The sequence below is a fragment of the Nerophis lumbriciformis genome, linkage group LG37 (genome assembly GCF_033978685.3).
Source record: "Nerophis lumbriciformis linkage group LG37, RoL_Nlum_v2.1, whole genome shotgun sequence".
In the NCBI taxonomy this organism is placed as follows: Eukaryota; Metazoa; Chordata; class Actinopteri; order Syngnathiformes; family Syngnathidae; genus Nerophis; species Nerophis lumbriciformis.
In genome coordinates this window covers 6,610,228-6,625,759 of record NC_084584.2, presented here as the reverse complement: position 1 = coordinate 6,625,759, position 15,532 = coordinate 6,610,228, and the positions used below count along the sequence as shown (strand labels likewise).

Sequence of the window (15,532 nt, the reverse complement as noted above, 5' to 3'; positions counted from 1 at the left end):
TTAGCATCGGGTGGGAATGTTAACACTTCTATGCTGCCAAAGATTGTTAAAACAAACGGAGAAAAAAAAATAACCGCTTTCTTTTTCTAGACACGACAAACATTTAAAATTATTATTATTTTTTTTTTTAAAGTGACCGCATAGTAATATAAAGTTTGCTGTAAAATCCCGGCATTAACGCCTTTTTGACGGACGTGCACAGTGGGCAAATTTGCACGGGAGTGACTCCTCTTTGCGAGAATAAACACTCTTTGGGCGACGTCACTTCCGGCGTCGGCTAACGGGAGATAAGAGCATATTTACGCCGCCCTCGGAAGATAACCCCACCGACACTTCATGTCGTAATATATATATACACATATATGTATATATCCCAAACTGGGAGGGTGGCTTTGTTTACTTTGGCGTGTTTTTGTCCCGGCGGCCCGCCAAAAGACACGTCAGCGTCTCTCCGTGCGATGCTAGCAGCTGTTAGCTCGTTAGCTAGCGCCTGTTAGCCTGCTCGCTAGCTAGCGCTTCCTTCCTTTGCAGCAGTGGACGAGACGCTCTGGTAAGTGACGTCATTATGTGCTTCATTCCTCCACTTTAGGGTAGTAATAAGAATAATAATAATGCACATTAGTGTCTGTAAGGTTATACGCGTTTTATTAAGTGAGATATTTGAAGCTGCAGGAATCAGATTTTGCAATAAAGCAATAAAATGTGACGTTTAGTAAGTTCAACAATTGTTTATTCTCATCGACACAATGTAAACATTCTAGGGAGGGAGTGTGGAGAATGTAGCCGAGATGTTGCACACCTGAGCGGCGACACCTGCCAGCCTGCTCCCATATGGCACAAACTATTGATTGTAAACATTCCATCCATTCATAGTTTCTATTTCATCCTTTTCTTTCTGCAGTTAAAGTTATGGAAGCTTGTATTTTCCCCCTTAAAACAAAAACTCCCCGATTTAAAGATTTTTAACAATCGAAATGATGAGATCAAAAAAAGTCGACATTATGAGATAAGTCATATGTGACATGACGTCATGATTGTTGACGTAAAGAGTCGAAATTATGGGATACAAATAAAAATAAGGAGGTGCAATGTCATAACTATGAGATTAAAAATCGGAAATATGAGATAAAAAGTCGAAATTTTGGGAAATAAATCAAAATTAAGGAGATGGAATGGCATAACTATGAAATTAAAAATCGAAATTATGAGACAAAAAGTCGAAATTTTGAGATAAAAAGTCGAAATCGTGAAAAATAAATCTAAATTAGGAGATGAAATGTCATAACTATGAGATTAAAAATCGGAAATATGAGATAAAAAGTCGTAATTTTGGGAAATAAATCAAAATTATGGAGATAGAATGGCATAAATATGAAATTAAAAATCGAAATTATGAGACAAAAAGTCGAAATGATGGGGGGAAAAAATCGAAATTTTGAGATAAGTCGAAATCGTGAAAAATAAATCTAAATTAGGAGATGAAATGTCATAACTATGACATTAAAAAATCGGAAATATGAAATAAAAAGTCGTAATTTGGGGAAATAAATCAAAATTAAGGAGATGAAATGTCATAACTATGAAATTCAAAATCGAATTTATGAGACAAAAAGTCGAAATGATGTGGGGAAAAAAATCGAAATTTTGAGATAAAAAGTCGAAATCGTGAAAAATAAATCTAAATTAGGAGATGAAATGTCATAACTATGAGATGAAAAATCGAAATTATGAGACAAAAAGTCGAAATGATTGGGGAAAAAAATCGAAATTTTGAGATAAAAAGTCGAAATCGTGAAAAATAAATCTAAATTAGGAGATGAAATGTCATAACTATGAGATTAAAAATCGGAAATATGAGATAAAAAGTCGTAATTTTGGGGAATAAATCAAAATTAAGGAGATAGAATGGCATAAATATGAAATTGAAAATCGAAATTATGAGACAAAAAATCTAAATGATGGGGGGGGGGAAAAATCGAAATTTTGAGATAAAAAGTCGAAATTGTGAAAAATAAATCTAAATTAAGAGATGAAATGTCATAACTATGAGATTAAAAATCGGTATTATGAGATAAGAAGTCGACATTTTGGGAAATAAATCAAAATTAGGAGATAAAATGTCATAACTATCAGATTAAAAATCAAAATTATGAGATAAAGTCGAAAATATGGGAATTAAATCTAAACTAGGAGTTTAAATGTCCTAACTATGAGATGAAAAATCGAAATTATGAGATAAAAAATCGAAATTATGAAAAATAAATCTAAATTAGGAGATGAAATGTCATAACTATGAGATTAAAACATGAAATTATGAGATGGAAAATCGAAATTATGGGAAATAAATCCAAATTAGAAGATAAAATGTCATAACTGATATTAAAAATCGAAATTGTGGGAACTAAATCAAAGTTAGGAGACAAAATATAATAACTATGAGATTAAAAAAAATTTAAATTATGAAATAATAAATCGAAATAATGGGAAATAAATCAAAATTAGGAGATGAAATGTCATAACTATGACCTTAAAAATTGAAATTATGAGATAAAAAAAATCAAAATTATGGGAAATAAATCAAAATTAGGAGATGAAATGTCATAACTATGAGATTAAAAATCGAAATTATGAGATAAAAAAAATCGAAATTATGGGAAATAAATCAAAATTAGGAGATACAATGTCGTAACTATGAGATTAAAAATTGACATTATGAGATAAAAAAGTATGAGAAGTCATATATGAGATGAAGTCATGATTAATAAAATATAGATGAGATAAGTCATAATAATGAAATTTCCGCATTTGGGTAACAATAATGCACATTAATGCGCCAAGAAATTTTGGAAAATAAATCTAAATTAGCAGCTTAAATGGCATAACTATGAAATAAAAAAATCGAAATTATGAGATAAAAAATCGAAATTATGAAAAATATATTAAATTAGGAGATGACATGTCCTAACTATGAGATTAAAAATCTAAATTATGAGATAAAAAGTCGTAATTTTGGGAAATAAATCAAAATTAAGGAGATGGAATGGCATAACTATGAAATTAAAAATCAAAATTATGAGACAAAAAGTCGAAATGATGGGGGGAAAAATCGAAATTTTGAGATAAAAGTCGAAATCGTGAAAAATAAATCTAAATTAGGAGATGAAATGTCATAACTATGAGATTAAAAATTGGAATTATGAGATAAGAAGTCGACATTTTGGGAAATAAATCAAAATTAGGAGATGAAATGTCATAACTATGAAATTCAAAATCGAATTTATGAGATAAAGTCGAAATTATGGGAAATAAATCAAAATTAGGAGTTTAAATGTCCTAACTATGAGATGAAAATTTGAAATTATGAGATAAAAAATCGAAATTATGAAAAATAAATCTAAATTAGGAGATGAAATGTAATAACTATGAGATTAAAAAATGAAATTATGAGATAAAAAGTCGAAATTAAGGGAAATAAATCAAAATTAGGAGATGAAATGTCATAACTGATATTAAAAATCCAAATTATGGGAACTAAATCAAAATTAGGAGATAAAATGTAATAACTATGAGATTAAAAAAATGGGAATTATGAGATAAGAAGTCGACATTTTGGGAAATAAATCAAAATTAGGAGATGAAATGTCATAACTATGAGATTAAAAATCGAAATTATGAGATAAAAAAAAATCGAAATTATGGGAAATAAATCAAAATTAGGGGATGAAATGTCATAACTATGAGATGAAAAATCGAAATTATGAGATACAAATTTTTCGAAATTATGGGAAATAAATCAAAATTAGGAGATTAAATGTCATAACTATGAGATTGAAAATCGAAATTATGAGATAAAAAAATCGAAATTATGGGAAATAAATCAAAGTTAGGAGATACAATGTCGTAACTATGAGATTAAAAATTGACATTATGAGATAAAAAAAATATACAAACTATGAGAAGTCATATATGAGATGAAGTCATGATTAACAAAATATAGATGAGATAAATCATAATTATGAAATTTCCGCATTTGGGTAACAATAATGCACATTAATACGCCAAGAAATTATGGAAAATAAATCTAAATTAGCAGCTTAAATGGCATAACTATGAAATAAAAAAATCGAAATTATGAGATAAAAAATCGAAATTATGAAAAATATATTAAATTAGGAGATGACATGTCCTAACTATGAGATTAAAAATCTAAATTATGAGATAAAAAGTCGTAATTTTGGGAAATAAATCAAAATTAAGGAGATGGAATGGCATAACTATGAAATTAAAAATCAAAATTATGAGACAAAAAGTCGAAATGATGGGGGGAAAAATCGAAATTTTGAGATAAAAGTCGAAATCGTGAAAAATAAATCTAAATTAGGAGATGAAATGTCATAACTATGAGATTAAAAATTGGAATTATGAGATAAGAAGTCGACATTTTGGGAAATAAATCAAAATTAGGAGATGAAATGTCATAACTATGAAATTCAAAATCGAATTTATGAGATAAAGTCGAAATTATGGGAAATAAATCAAAATTAGGAGTTTAAATGTCCTAACTATGAGATGAAAATTTGAAATTATGAGATAAAAAATCGAAATTATGAAAAATAAATCTAAATTAGGAGATGAAATGTAATAACTATGAGATTAAAAAATGAAATTATGAGATAAAAAGTCGAAATTAAGGGAAATAAATCAAAATTAGGAGATGAAATGTCATAACTGATATTAAAAATCCAAATTATGGGAACTAAATCAAAATTAGGAGATAAAATGTAATAACTATGAGATTAAAAAAATGGGAATTATGAGATAAGAAGTCGACATTTTGGGAAATAAATCAAAATTAGGAGATGAAATGTCATAACTATGAGATTAAAAATCGAAATTATGAGATAAAAAAAATCGAAATTATGGGAAATAAATCAAAATTAGGGGATGAAATGTCATAACTATGAGATGAAAAATCGAAATTATGAGATACAAATTTTTCGAAATTATGGGAAATAAATCAAAATTAGGAGATTAAATGTCATAACTATGAGATTGAAAATCGAAATTATGAGATAAAAAAATCGAAATTATGGGAAATAAATCAAAGTTAGGAGATACAATGTCGTAACTATGAGATTAAAAATTGACATTATGAGATAAAAAAATATACAAACTATGAGAAGTCATATATGAGATGAAGTCATGATTAACAAAATATAGATGAGATAAATCATAATTATGAAATTTCCGCATTTGGGTAACAATAATGCACATTAATACGCCAAGAAATTATGGAAAATAAATCTAAATTAGCAGCTTAAATGGCATAACTATGAAATAAAAAAATCGAAATTATGAGATAAAAAGTCGAAATTATGAAAAATAAATTAAATTAGGAGATGAAATGTCCTAACTATGAGATTAAAAATCGAAATTATGAGATAAAAAGTCGAAATTATGGGAAATAAATCTAAATTAGGAGATACAATTTCTTAACTGATATTAAAAATCGAAATCATGAGATACAAAAAATCGAAATAATGGGAAATAAATAAATTAGGAGATAAAATGTCATAACTATGAGATTAAAAATCGAAATTATGAGATAAAAAGTCGACAATATGAGATGAGTCACATATTAGATGAAATCATGATTATTGAAATAAAGAGTTGAACATATGGGAAATAAATCAAAATTAAGAGTTAAAATGTCATAACTGTGAGATTAAAAATCGGAATTATGAGATTTTTAAAAAAGAATCGAAATTAGGAGAAATAAATCAAAATTAGCAGATAAAGTGTCATAACGATGAGATTAAAAATCGAAATTATGAGATGAAAAATCGAAATTATGGGAAATAAATTCGGAGATGAAATGTCATAACTATGAGATTAAAAATCGGAATTATGAGATTTAAAAAAAAAATCGAAATTAGGGGAAATAAATCAAAATGAGCAGATAAAGTGTCATAACGATGAGATTAAAAATCTAAATTATGAGATGAAAAATCGAAATTATGGGAAATAAATTCGGAGATGAAATGTCATAACTATGAGATTAAAAATCGAAATTATGAGATAAAAAAATTCGAAATTATGGGAAATAAATCAAAATTAGGAGATTAAATGTCATAACTATGAGATTAAAAATCGAAATTATGAGATACAAGAAAAATCGAAATTATGGGAAATAAATAAATTAGGAGATAAAATGTCATAACTATGAGATTAAAAATCGAAATTATGAGATAAAAAATCGAAATTATGGGAAATAAATCAAAATTAGGAGATACAATGTCATAACTATGAGATTAAAAATTGACATTATGAGATAAAAAAATATAAACTATGAGAAGTCATATATGAGATGAAGTCATGATTAATAAAATATAGATGAGATAAGTCATAATTATGAAATTTCCGCATTTGGGTAACAATAATGCACATTAATATGCCAAGAAATTATGGAAAATAAATCTAAATTAGCAGCTTAAATGGCATAACTATGAAATAAAAAAATCGAAATTATGAGATAAAAAGTCGAAATTATGAAAAATAAATTAAATTAGGAGATGAAATGTCCTAACTATGAGATGAAAAATCGAAATTATGAGATAAAAAGTCGAAATTATGGGAAATAAATCTAAATTAGGAGATACAATTTCTTAACTGATATTAAAAATCGAAATCATGAGATACAAAAAATCGAAATAATGGGAAATAAATAAATTAGGAGATAAAATGTCATAACTATGAGATTAAAAATCGAAATTATGAGATAAAAAGTCGACAATATGAGATGAGTCACATATTAGATGAAATCATGATTATTGAAATAAAGAGTTGAACATATGGGAAATAAATCAAAATTAAGAGTTAAAATGTCATAACTGTGAGATAAAAAATCGGAATTATGAGATTTTTTAAAAAGAATCGAAATTAGGAGAAATAAATCAAAATTAGCAGATAAAGTGTCATAACGATGAGATTAAAAATCGAAATTATGAGATGAAAAATCGAAATTATGGGAAATAAATTCGGAGATGAAATGTCATAACTATGAGATTAAAAATCGGAATTATGAGATTTAAAAAAAAAATCGAAATTAGGGGAAATAAATCAAAATTAGCAGATAAAGTGTCATAACGATGAGATTAAAAATCTAAATTATGAGATGAAAAATCGAAATTATGGGAAATAAATTCGGAGATGAAATGTCATAACTATGAGATTAAAAATCGAAATTATGAGATAAAAAAATTCGAAATTATGGGAAATAAATCAAAATTAGGAGATTAAATGTCATAACTATGAGATTAAAAATCGAAATTATGAGATACAAAAAAAATCGAAATTATGGGAAATAAATAAATTAGGAGATAAAATGTCATAACTATGAGATTAAAAATCGAAATTATGAGATAAAAAATCGAAATTATGGGAAATAAATCAAAATTAGGAGATACAATGTCATAACTATGAGATTAAAAATTGACATTATGAGATAAAAAAATATAAACTATGAGAAGTCATATATGAGATGAAGTCATGATTAATAAAATATAGATGAGATAAGTCATAATTATGAAATTTCCGCATTTGGGTAACAATAATGTACATTAATACGCCAAGAAATTATGGAAAATAAATCTAAATTAGCAGCTTAAATGGCATAATTATGAAATAAAAAAATCGAAATTATGAGATAAAAAGTCGAAATTATGGGAAATAAATCTAAATTAGGAGATACAATTTCTTAACTGATATTAAAAATCGAAATCATGAGATACAAAAAATCGAAATTATGGGACATAAATAAATTAGGAGATAAAATGTCATAACTATGAGATTAAAAATCGAAATTATGAGATAAAAAGTCGACAATATGAGATAAGTCACATATTAGATGAAGTCGTGATTATTGAAATAAAGAGTTGAACATATGGGAAATAAATCAAAATTAGGAGATAAAATGTCATAACTGTGAGATTAAAAATCGGAATTATGAGATTTTTAAAAAAGAATCGAAATTAGGAGAAATAAATCAAAATTAGCAGATAAAGTGTCATAACGATGAGATTAAAAATCTAAATTATGGGAAATAAATTCGGAGATGAAATGTCATAACTATGAGATGAAAAATCGGAATTATGAGATTTAAAAAAAAAAATCGAAATTAGGGGAAATAAATCAAAATTAGCAGATAAAGTGTCATAACGATGAGATTAAAAATCTAAATTATGAGATGAAAAATCGAAATTATGGGAAATAAATTAGGAGATGAAATTTCATTACTATGAGATTAAAAATCGAAATTATGAGATAAAAAAAAATCGAAATTATGGGAAATAAATCAAAATTAGGAGATTAAATGTCATAACTATGAGATTAAAAATCGAAATTATGAGATACAAAAAAATCGAAATTATGGGAAATAAATAAATTAGGAGATAAAATGTCATAACTATGAGATTAAAAATCGAAATTATGAGATAAAAAGTCGACAATATGAGATAAATCACATATTAGATGAAGTCATGATTATTGAAATAAAGAGTTGAACATATGGGAAATAAATCAAAATTAGGAGATAAAATGTCATAACTGTGAGATTAAAAATCGGAATTATGAGATTTTAAAAAAAAATCGGAATTATGAGATTTTAAAAAAAATCGAAATTAGGGGAAATAAATCAAAATTAGCAGATAAAGTGTCATAACGATGAGATTAAAAATCTAAATTATGAGATGAAAAATCGAAATTATGGGAAATAAATTAGGAGATGAAATGTCATAACTATGAGATTAAAAATCGAAATTATGAGATTAAAAAAAAAAATCGAAATTATGGGAAATAAATTAGGAGATGAAATGTCATAACTATGAGATTAAAAATCGAAATTATGAGATTAAAAAAAAAATCGAAATTATGGGAAATAATTTAGGAGATGAAATGTCATAACTATGAGATTAAAAATCGAAATTATGAGATTAAAAAAAATCGAAATTATGGGAAATAAATTAGGAGATGAAATGTCATAACTATGAGATTAAAAATCGAAATTATGAGATTAAAAAAAAAATCGAAATTATGGGAAATAAATCAAAATTAGGGGATGAAATGTCATAACTATGAGATGAAAAATCGAAATTATGAGATAAAAAAAATTAGAAATTATGGGAAATAAATCAAAATTAGGAGATTAAATGTCATAACTATGAGATTAAAAATCGAAATTATGAGATAAAAAAAAATCGAAATTATGGGAAATAAATAAACTAGGAGATAAAATGTCATAACTATGAGATTAAAAATCGAAATTATGAGATAAAAAGTCGACAATATGAGATAAGTCACATATTAGATGAAGTCATGATTATTGAAATAAAGAGTTGAACATATGGGAAATAAATCAAAATTAGGAGATAAAATGTCATAACTGTGAGATTAAAAATCAGAATTATGAGATTTAAAAAAAAAAAATCGGAATTATGAGATTTAAAAAAAAAAATCGAAATTAGGGGAAATAAATCAAAATTAGCAGATAAAGTGTCATAACGATGAGATTAAAAATCTAAATTATGAGATGAAAAATCGAAATTATGGGAAATAAATTAGGAGATGAAATTTCATAACTATGAGATTAAAAAAAGAAATTATGAGATAAAAAAAATTCGAAATTATGGGAAATAAATCAAAATTAGGAGATTAAATGTCATAACTTTGAGATTAAAAATCGAAATTATGAGATACAAAAAATCGAAATTATGGGAAATAAATAAATTAGGAGATAAAATGTCATAACTATGAGATTAAAAATCGAAATTATGAGATAAAAAGTCGACAATATGAGATAAATCACATATTAGATGAAGTCATGATTATTGAAATAAAGAGTTGAACATATGGGAAATAAATCAAAATTAGGAGATAAAATGTCATAACTGTGAGATTAAAAATCGGAATTATGAGATTTAAAAAAAAAATCGGAATTATGAGATTTAAAAAAAAATCGGAATTAGGGGAAATAAATCAAAATTAGCAGATAAAGTGTCATAACGATGAGATTAAAAATCTAAATTATGAGATGAAAAATCGAAATTATGGGAAATAAATTAGGAGATGAAATTTCATAACTATGATATTAAAAATCGAAATTATGAGATTAAAAAAATTCGAAATTATGGGAAATAAATCAAAATTAGGAGATTAAATGTCATAACTATGAGATTAAAAATCGAAATTATGAGATACAAAAAAATCGAAATTATGGGAAATAAATAAATTAGGAGATAAAATGTCATAACTATGAGATTAAAAATAGAAATTATGAGATAAAAAGTCGACAATATGAGATAAATCACATATTAGATGAAGTCATGATTATTGAAATAAAGAGTTGAACATATGGGAAATAAATCAAAATTAAGAGATAAAATGTCATAACTGTGAGATTAAAGATCGGAATTATGAGATTTAAAAAAAAAAATCGGAATTATGAGATTTTAAAAAAAATCGGAATTAGGGGAAATAAATCAAAATTAGCAGATAAAGTGTCATAACGATGAGATTAAAAATCTAAATTATGAGATGAAAAATCGAAATTATGGGAAATAAATTAGGAGATGAAATTTCATAACTATGATATTAAAAATCGAAATTATGAGATAAAAATTTTTCGAAATTATGGGAAATAAATCAAAATTAGGAGATTAAATGTCATAACTATGAGATTAAAAATCGAAATTATGAGATACAAAAAAAATCGAAATTATGGGAAATCAAAATTAGGAGATTAAATGTCATAACTGTGAGATTAAAAATCGGAATTATGAGATTTAAAAAAAAAAATTGAAATTAGGGGAAATATATCAAAATTAGCAGATAAAGTGTCATAACGATGAGATTAAAAATCGAAATTATGACATTTAAAAAAAATCGAAATTATGGGAAATAAATTAGGAGATGAAATGTCATAACTATGAGATTAAAAATCGAAATTATGAGATTAAAAAAAATCGAAATTATGGGAAGTAAATCAAAATTAGGAGATGAAATGTCATAACTATGAGATGAAAAATCGAAATTATGAGATAAAAAAATTCGAAATTATGGGAAATAAATCAAAATTAGGAGATTAAATGTCATAACTATGAGATTAAAAATCGAAATTATGAGATACAAAAAATCGAAATTATGGGAAATAAATAAATTAGGAGATAAAATGTCATAACTATGAGATTAAAAATCGAAATTATGAGATAAAAAGTCGACAATATGAGATAAGTCACATATTAGATGAAGTCATGATTATTGAAATAAAGAGTTGAACATATGGGAAATAAATCAAAATTAGGAGATAAAATGTCATAACTGTGAGGTTAAATATCTAAATTATGAGTTAAAAAAATCGAAATTATGGGAAATAGATTAAAAATTAGGAGATGAAATTTCATAACTATGAGATTAAAAATCGAAATTACAAGATAAAAAAAAAGTCGAAATTATGGGAAATAAATCAAATTTAGGAGATGAAATGTCCTAACTATGAGACGAAAAATCGAAATTATGAGATAAAAAGTCAAAATTATGGGAAATAATTCAAAATTAGGAGATTAAATGTCATAACTTCATTATTTTGACTTTCTTATCTCATAATTATGACTTTTTATCACAAAATTCTGACTTACCATTGGGGTGTTTTTTAATTTATTTCGTGGCGAAAACGGGCTTCCATATAAAGTAGTAGTTTAAGCGAGGCTTTTGGACAAACCCTCCAGCCCGCTATATGACCCTGCTATTACCTAATTGGGCTGTTAAAGTACACAAATATGAGCTCAAATACAATTCATATGTAGTTAAACAGGCAAAAAGTAGCGTTTTAAAGTGTAAACATGGCGTGTTAACAACAACTGTGCTGAATGTTCTTCTCCCCAAGGGCGTGATGGCGGATGGCATCATGAGCAAGGCCGCCACCATGGAGATCCCCATCAACCGCAACGGCAACACGGGGACGCTGCCCGAGGACGACGGCCTGGAACAGGTGGGCGACGTGGCTACGCGGGCGCCCCTTAGTCAGAGTGGGGGGCGCTGCTGCAACCACGGCCTGGACTCGTCTGTCACGTCCGCGTGACAAAGAGTCCGGCCCACGTTCTAGAGCGGCTTTTGTCGCACTTCAATGCGTGTGCGTGGGTGCTTGCACAATGGCGCTGGAGCTAAAAGTGTGTGTGGTGGACGCACGCTCCTCCGGCGACACGGAGGCAAACCCTAAACTAGCTTGCAACAGGTGGATACGTGGAATGTGGCAATAGCGTATATATATCGACACATACGGATAGATAAATAAACAATAACTTCAACCGTGAAGTGAAAAACGTAACTGAGCAAATTCCAAACAGCCTGTTTAATGCTTCTTAAAGGGGAGCTATTTGTATTTTGCTTATCATTCACAGTCATTATGAGAGACAAGAACACACTTTTTGGTGGGATTTTAAAAATATATATATAATGTAGTAACAGACACCTTCATAACAATATGTAATTAGTACAGTATACAAACTGCAAGTATATATATAATGTAGTAACAGACACCTTCATAACAATATGTAATTAGTACAATATACAAACTGCAAGTATATATATAATGTAGTAACAGACACCTTCATAACAATATGTAATATGTACAATATACACACTGCAAGCATATATATAATGTAGTAACAGACACCTTCATAACAACATGTAATATGTACAATATACACACTGCAAGTATATATATATATATAATGTAGTAACAGACACCTTCATAACAATATGTAGTATGTACAATATACACACTGCAAGTATACCGGTATATAGAATGTAGTAACAGACATCTTCATAACATTATGTAATATGTACAATATACACACTGCAAGTATATATATATATATATATATATATATATATATATATATATAATGTAGTAACAGACAACTTCATAACAATATGTAATATGTACAATATACACACTGCAAGTATTTATATATAATGTAGTAACAGACACCTTCATAACAATATGTAATATGTACAATATACACACTGCAAGTATATATAATGTAGTAACAGACACCTTCATAACAATATGTAATATGTTCAATATACACACTGCAAGTATTTATATATAATGTAGTAACAGAAACCTTCATAACTATATGTAATATGTACAATATACACACTGCGAGTATATATAGAATGTAGTAACAGACACCTTCATAACAATATATAATTTGCACAAAATATACACTGCAAGTATATATATAATGTAGTAACAGAAAGCTTCATAATATGTAATATGTACAATATACACACTGCAAGTATATATATATAATGTAGTAACAGACACCTTCATAACAATATGTAATATGTACAATATACACACTGCAAGTATATATAGAATGTAGTAACAGACATCTTCATAACAATATGTAATATGTACAATATACACACTGCAAGTATATATAGAATGTAGTAACAGACATCTTCTTAACAATATGTAATATATACAATATACACACTGCAAGTATATATATAATGTAGTAACAGACATCTTCATAACAATATGTAATATGTACAATATACACACTGCAAGTGTATATATAATGTAGTAACAGACACCTTCATAACAATATGATATATGTACAATATACACACTGCAAGTATACATATAATGTAGTAACAGACAGCTTCATAATATGTAATATGTACAATATACACACTGCAAGTATATATATATATATAATGTAGTAACAGACATCTTCTTAACAATATGTAATATATACAATATACACACTGCAAGTATATATATAATGTAGTAACAGACATCTTCATAACAATATGTAATATGTACAATATACACACTGCAAGTTATATATAATGTAGTAACAGACATCTTCTTAACAATATGTAATATATACAATATACACACTGCAAGTATATATATAATGTAGTAACAGACATCTTCATAACAATATGTAATATGTACAATATACACACTGCAAGTATATATATATATATATATATATATATATATAATGTAGTAACACACACCTTCATAACAATATGTATTATGCACAATATTTACCGTATTTTGGTCATTTTACTCATTGCTGGAAGTAATTCCTCAGCGAGTTTATTTCCGTTTCTATAGCAACGCACCTCTGACTTCTGGCAACAACTGTGTGTTCCCACTTCCGGAAACAAACGTCAGTGCGGTCTAATCACGGCGGACTTGGTAATCGACAACCAAGACGATTATTCACAACCGTATCTTTTTGAAGCTGAATATACGGAGGATGAACCACTGCTTATATATAAGCGAGCACGGAGGAAGAGCGAGAGAAGCCGGGAGAGTGAGCTGAAAGTGACTCAAAGCTGCAAAATGTGGAACTTGAAGCCAAGCTATTTCGACATAAATGGAGTGCTTACCCCCAAAAAAACGTACCGAGCCAAAATACTAATTGAGAGTGGTTGGGCATCACTCTAGACGGCCAAAATAAGAGAAATGATCTGTTGCATTTACTATTGTCGGACATTGTAGTGCAAAATATTTTTGAAGATTTGCCAGGTGAGAAGCAGAAAAACACACCTTGTGGGGACCTTGTGACACAAAAGCTGTGCTGGAACCCACTACACGCCAGCCTGGAAAAAAAGGTGGTGTTTGTGTGGAAAAAGTCCAGTGAGGCGGTGCAGGTAATCTGAGAAGGTGCAGGTCAGGTGGGCCGGGTCACTCCTTGAACAAACGCACCCAACATCCTGGAGGAGAAAAATAAACCGGCAGTTGATTGCTAACCAAACTCTGTGTGTGTGTGTGTGTGTGTGTGTGTGTGTGTGTGTGTGTGTGTGTGTGTGTGTGTGTGTGTGTGTGTGTGTGTGTGTGTGTGTGTGAGCCGTTGTGTTTACCGAGCATGCCAGTTGCCATAGCAACTCCGCAATTAGGAGGAAAGTGGCCGTGCTTTTGTGCTCTCGCGGTCTGCTTTCCAACATGGAGGCTGCAAGGACGTCTGCTTCATTTCCACCAAGCAGTACATTTGAATAAGACAGTGGCCCACCAAAAATATAAACACGCACCAAAAAAAAAACAAAGAAATATGATGCAAGTTTGCAGAAAAACGATGAAGTTATTAGCAAGGACGGAAAAACTGAGGGATATTCGTCTTTAAAGGCGTAATATGTGCAACGTGTACTGTGTGTTTTTGCCTTTGCATCATGTTTGTGTATGGGGTGTATAAACACTAATGTGTCTGTCCGCCACTCCACATTACAGTACAGTACGGTAGGAGTGCTCCAAAAAAATGATTCACATCCAAATCCTGATTTTTATTTATTCCGATTCTAAATTGATTTATAATTATCAAGAATAAATTTTTTGCAATTTTCTTTTTAAATAATTGCTGCTTCTTTTTTTTAAACAACTTTTATTAATATTATTATTATTCTTATTAAAAATACTACTGATTTCATCAATTTTTTCATGTTTTTTTTTAAAAAATAC

General features: G+C 28.0%; 1 protein-coding gene across 6 annotated transcripts in view; it reads left to right on the top strand.

Moving 5' to 3' along the window:
* The first annotated feature begins 228 nt into the window (after positions 1–228).
* arfip2b (ADP-ribosylation factor interacting protein 2b) overlaps positions 229–15,532 on the top strand; it is a 50,720-nt gene continuing 35,416 nt past the window's right edge. For 3 of the 6 annotated variants that reach the window (XM_061931014.1, XM_061931012.1, XM_061931011.1), the window contains exons 1-2: positions 229–550; positions 11,939–12,043. In XM_061931014.1, coding sequence (XP_061786998.1) covers positions 11,945–12,043 — 99 coding nt within the window. In that variant the 5' untranslated portion in view covers positions 229–550; positions 11,939–11,944. The remainder of the gene's footprint in view (positions 551–11,938; positions 12,044–15,532) is intronic. The other 3 variants (XM_061931016.1, XM_061931015.1, XM_061931013.1) reach the window with 1 other exon arrangement.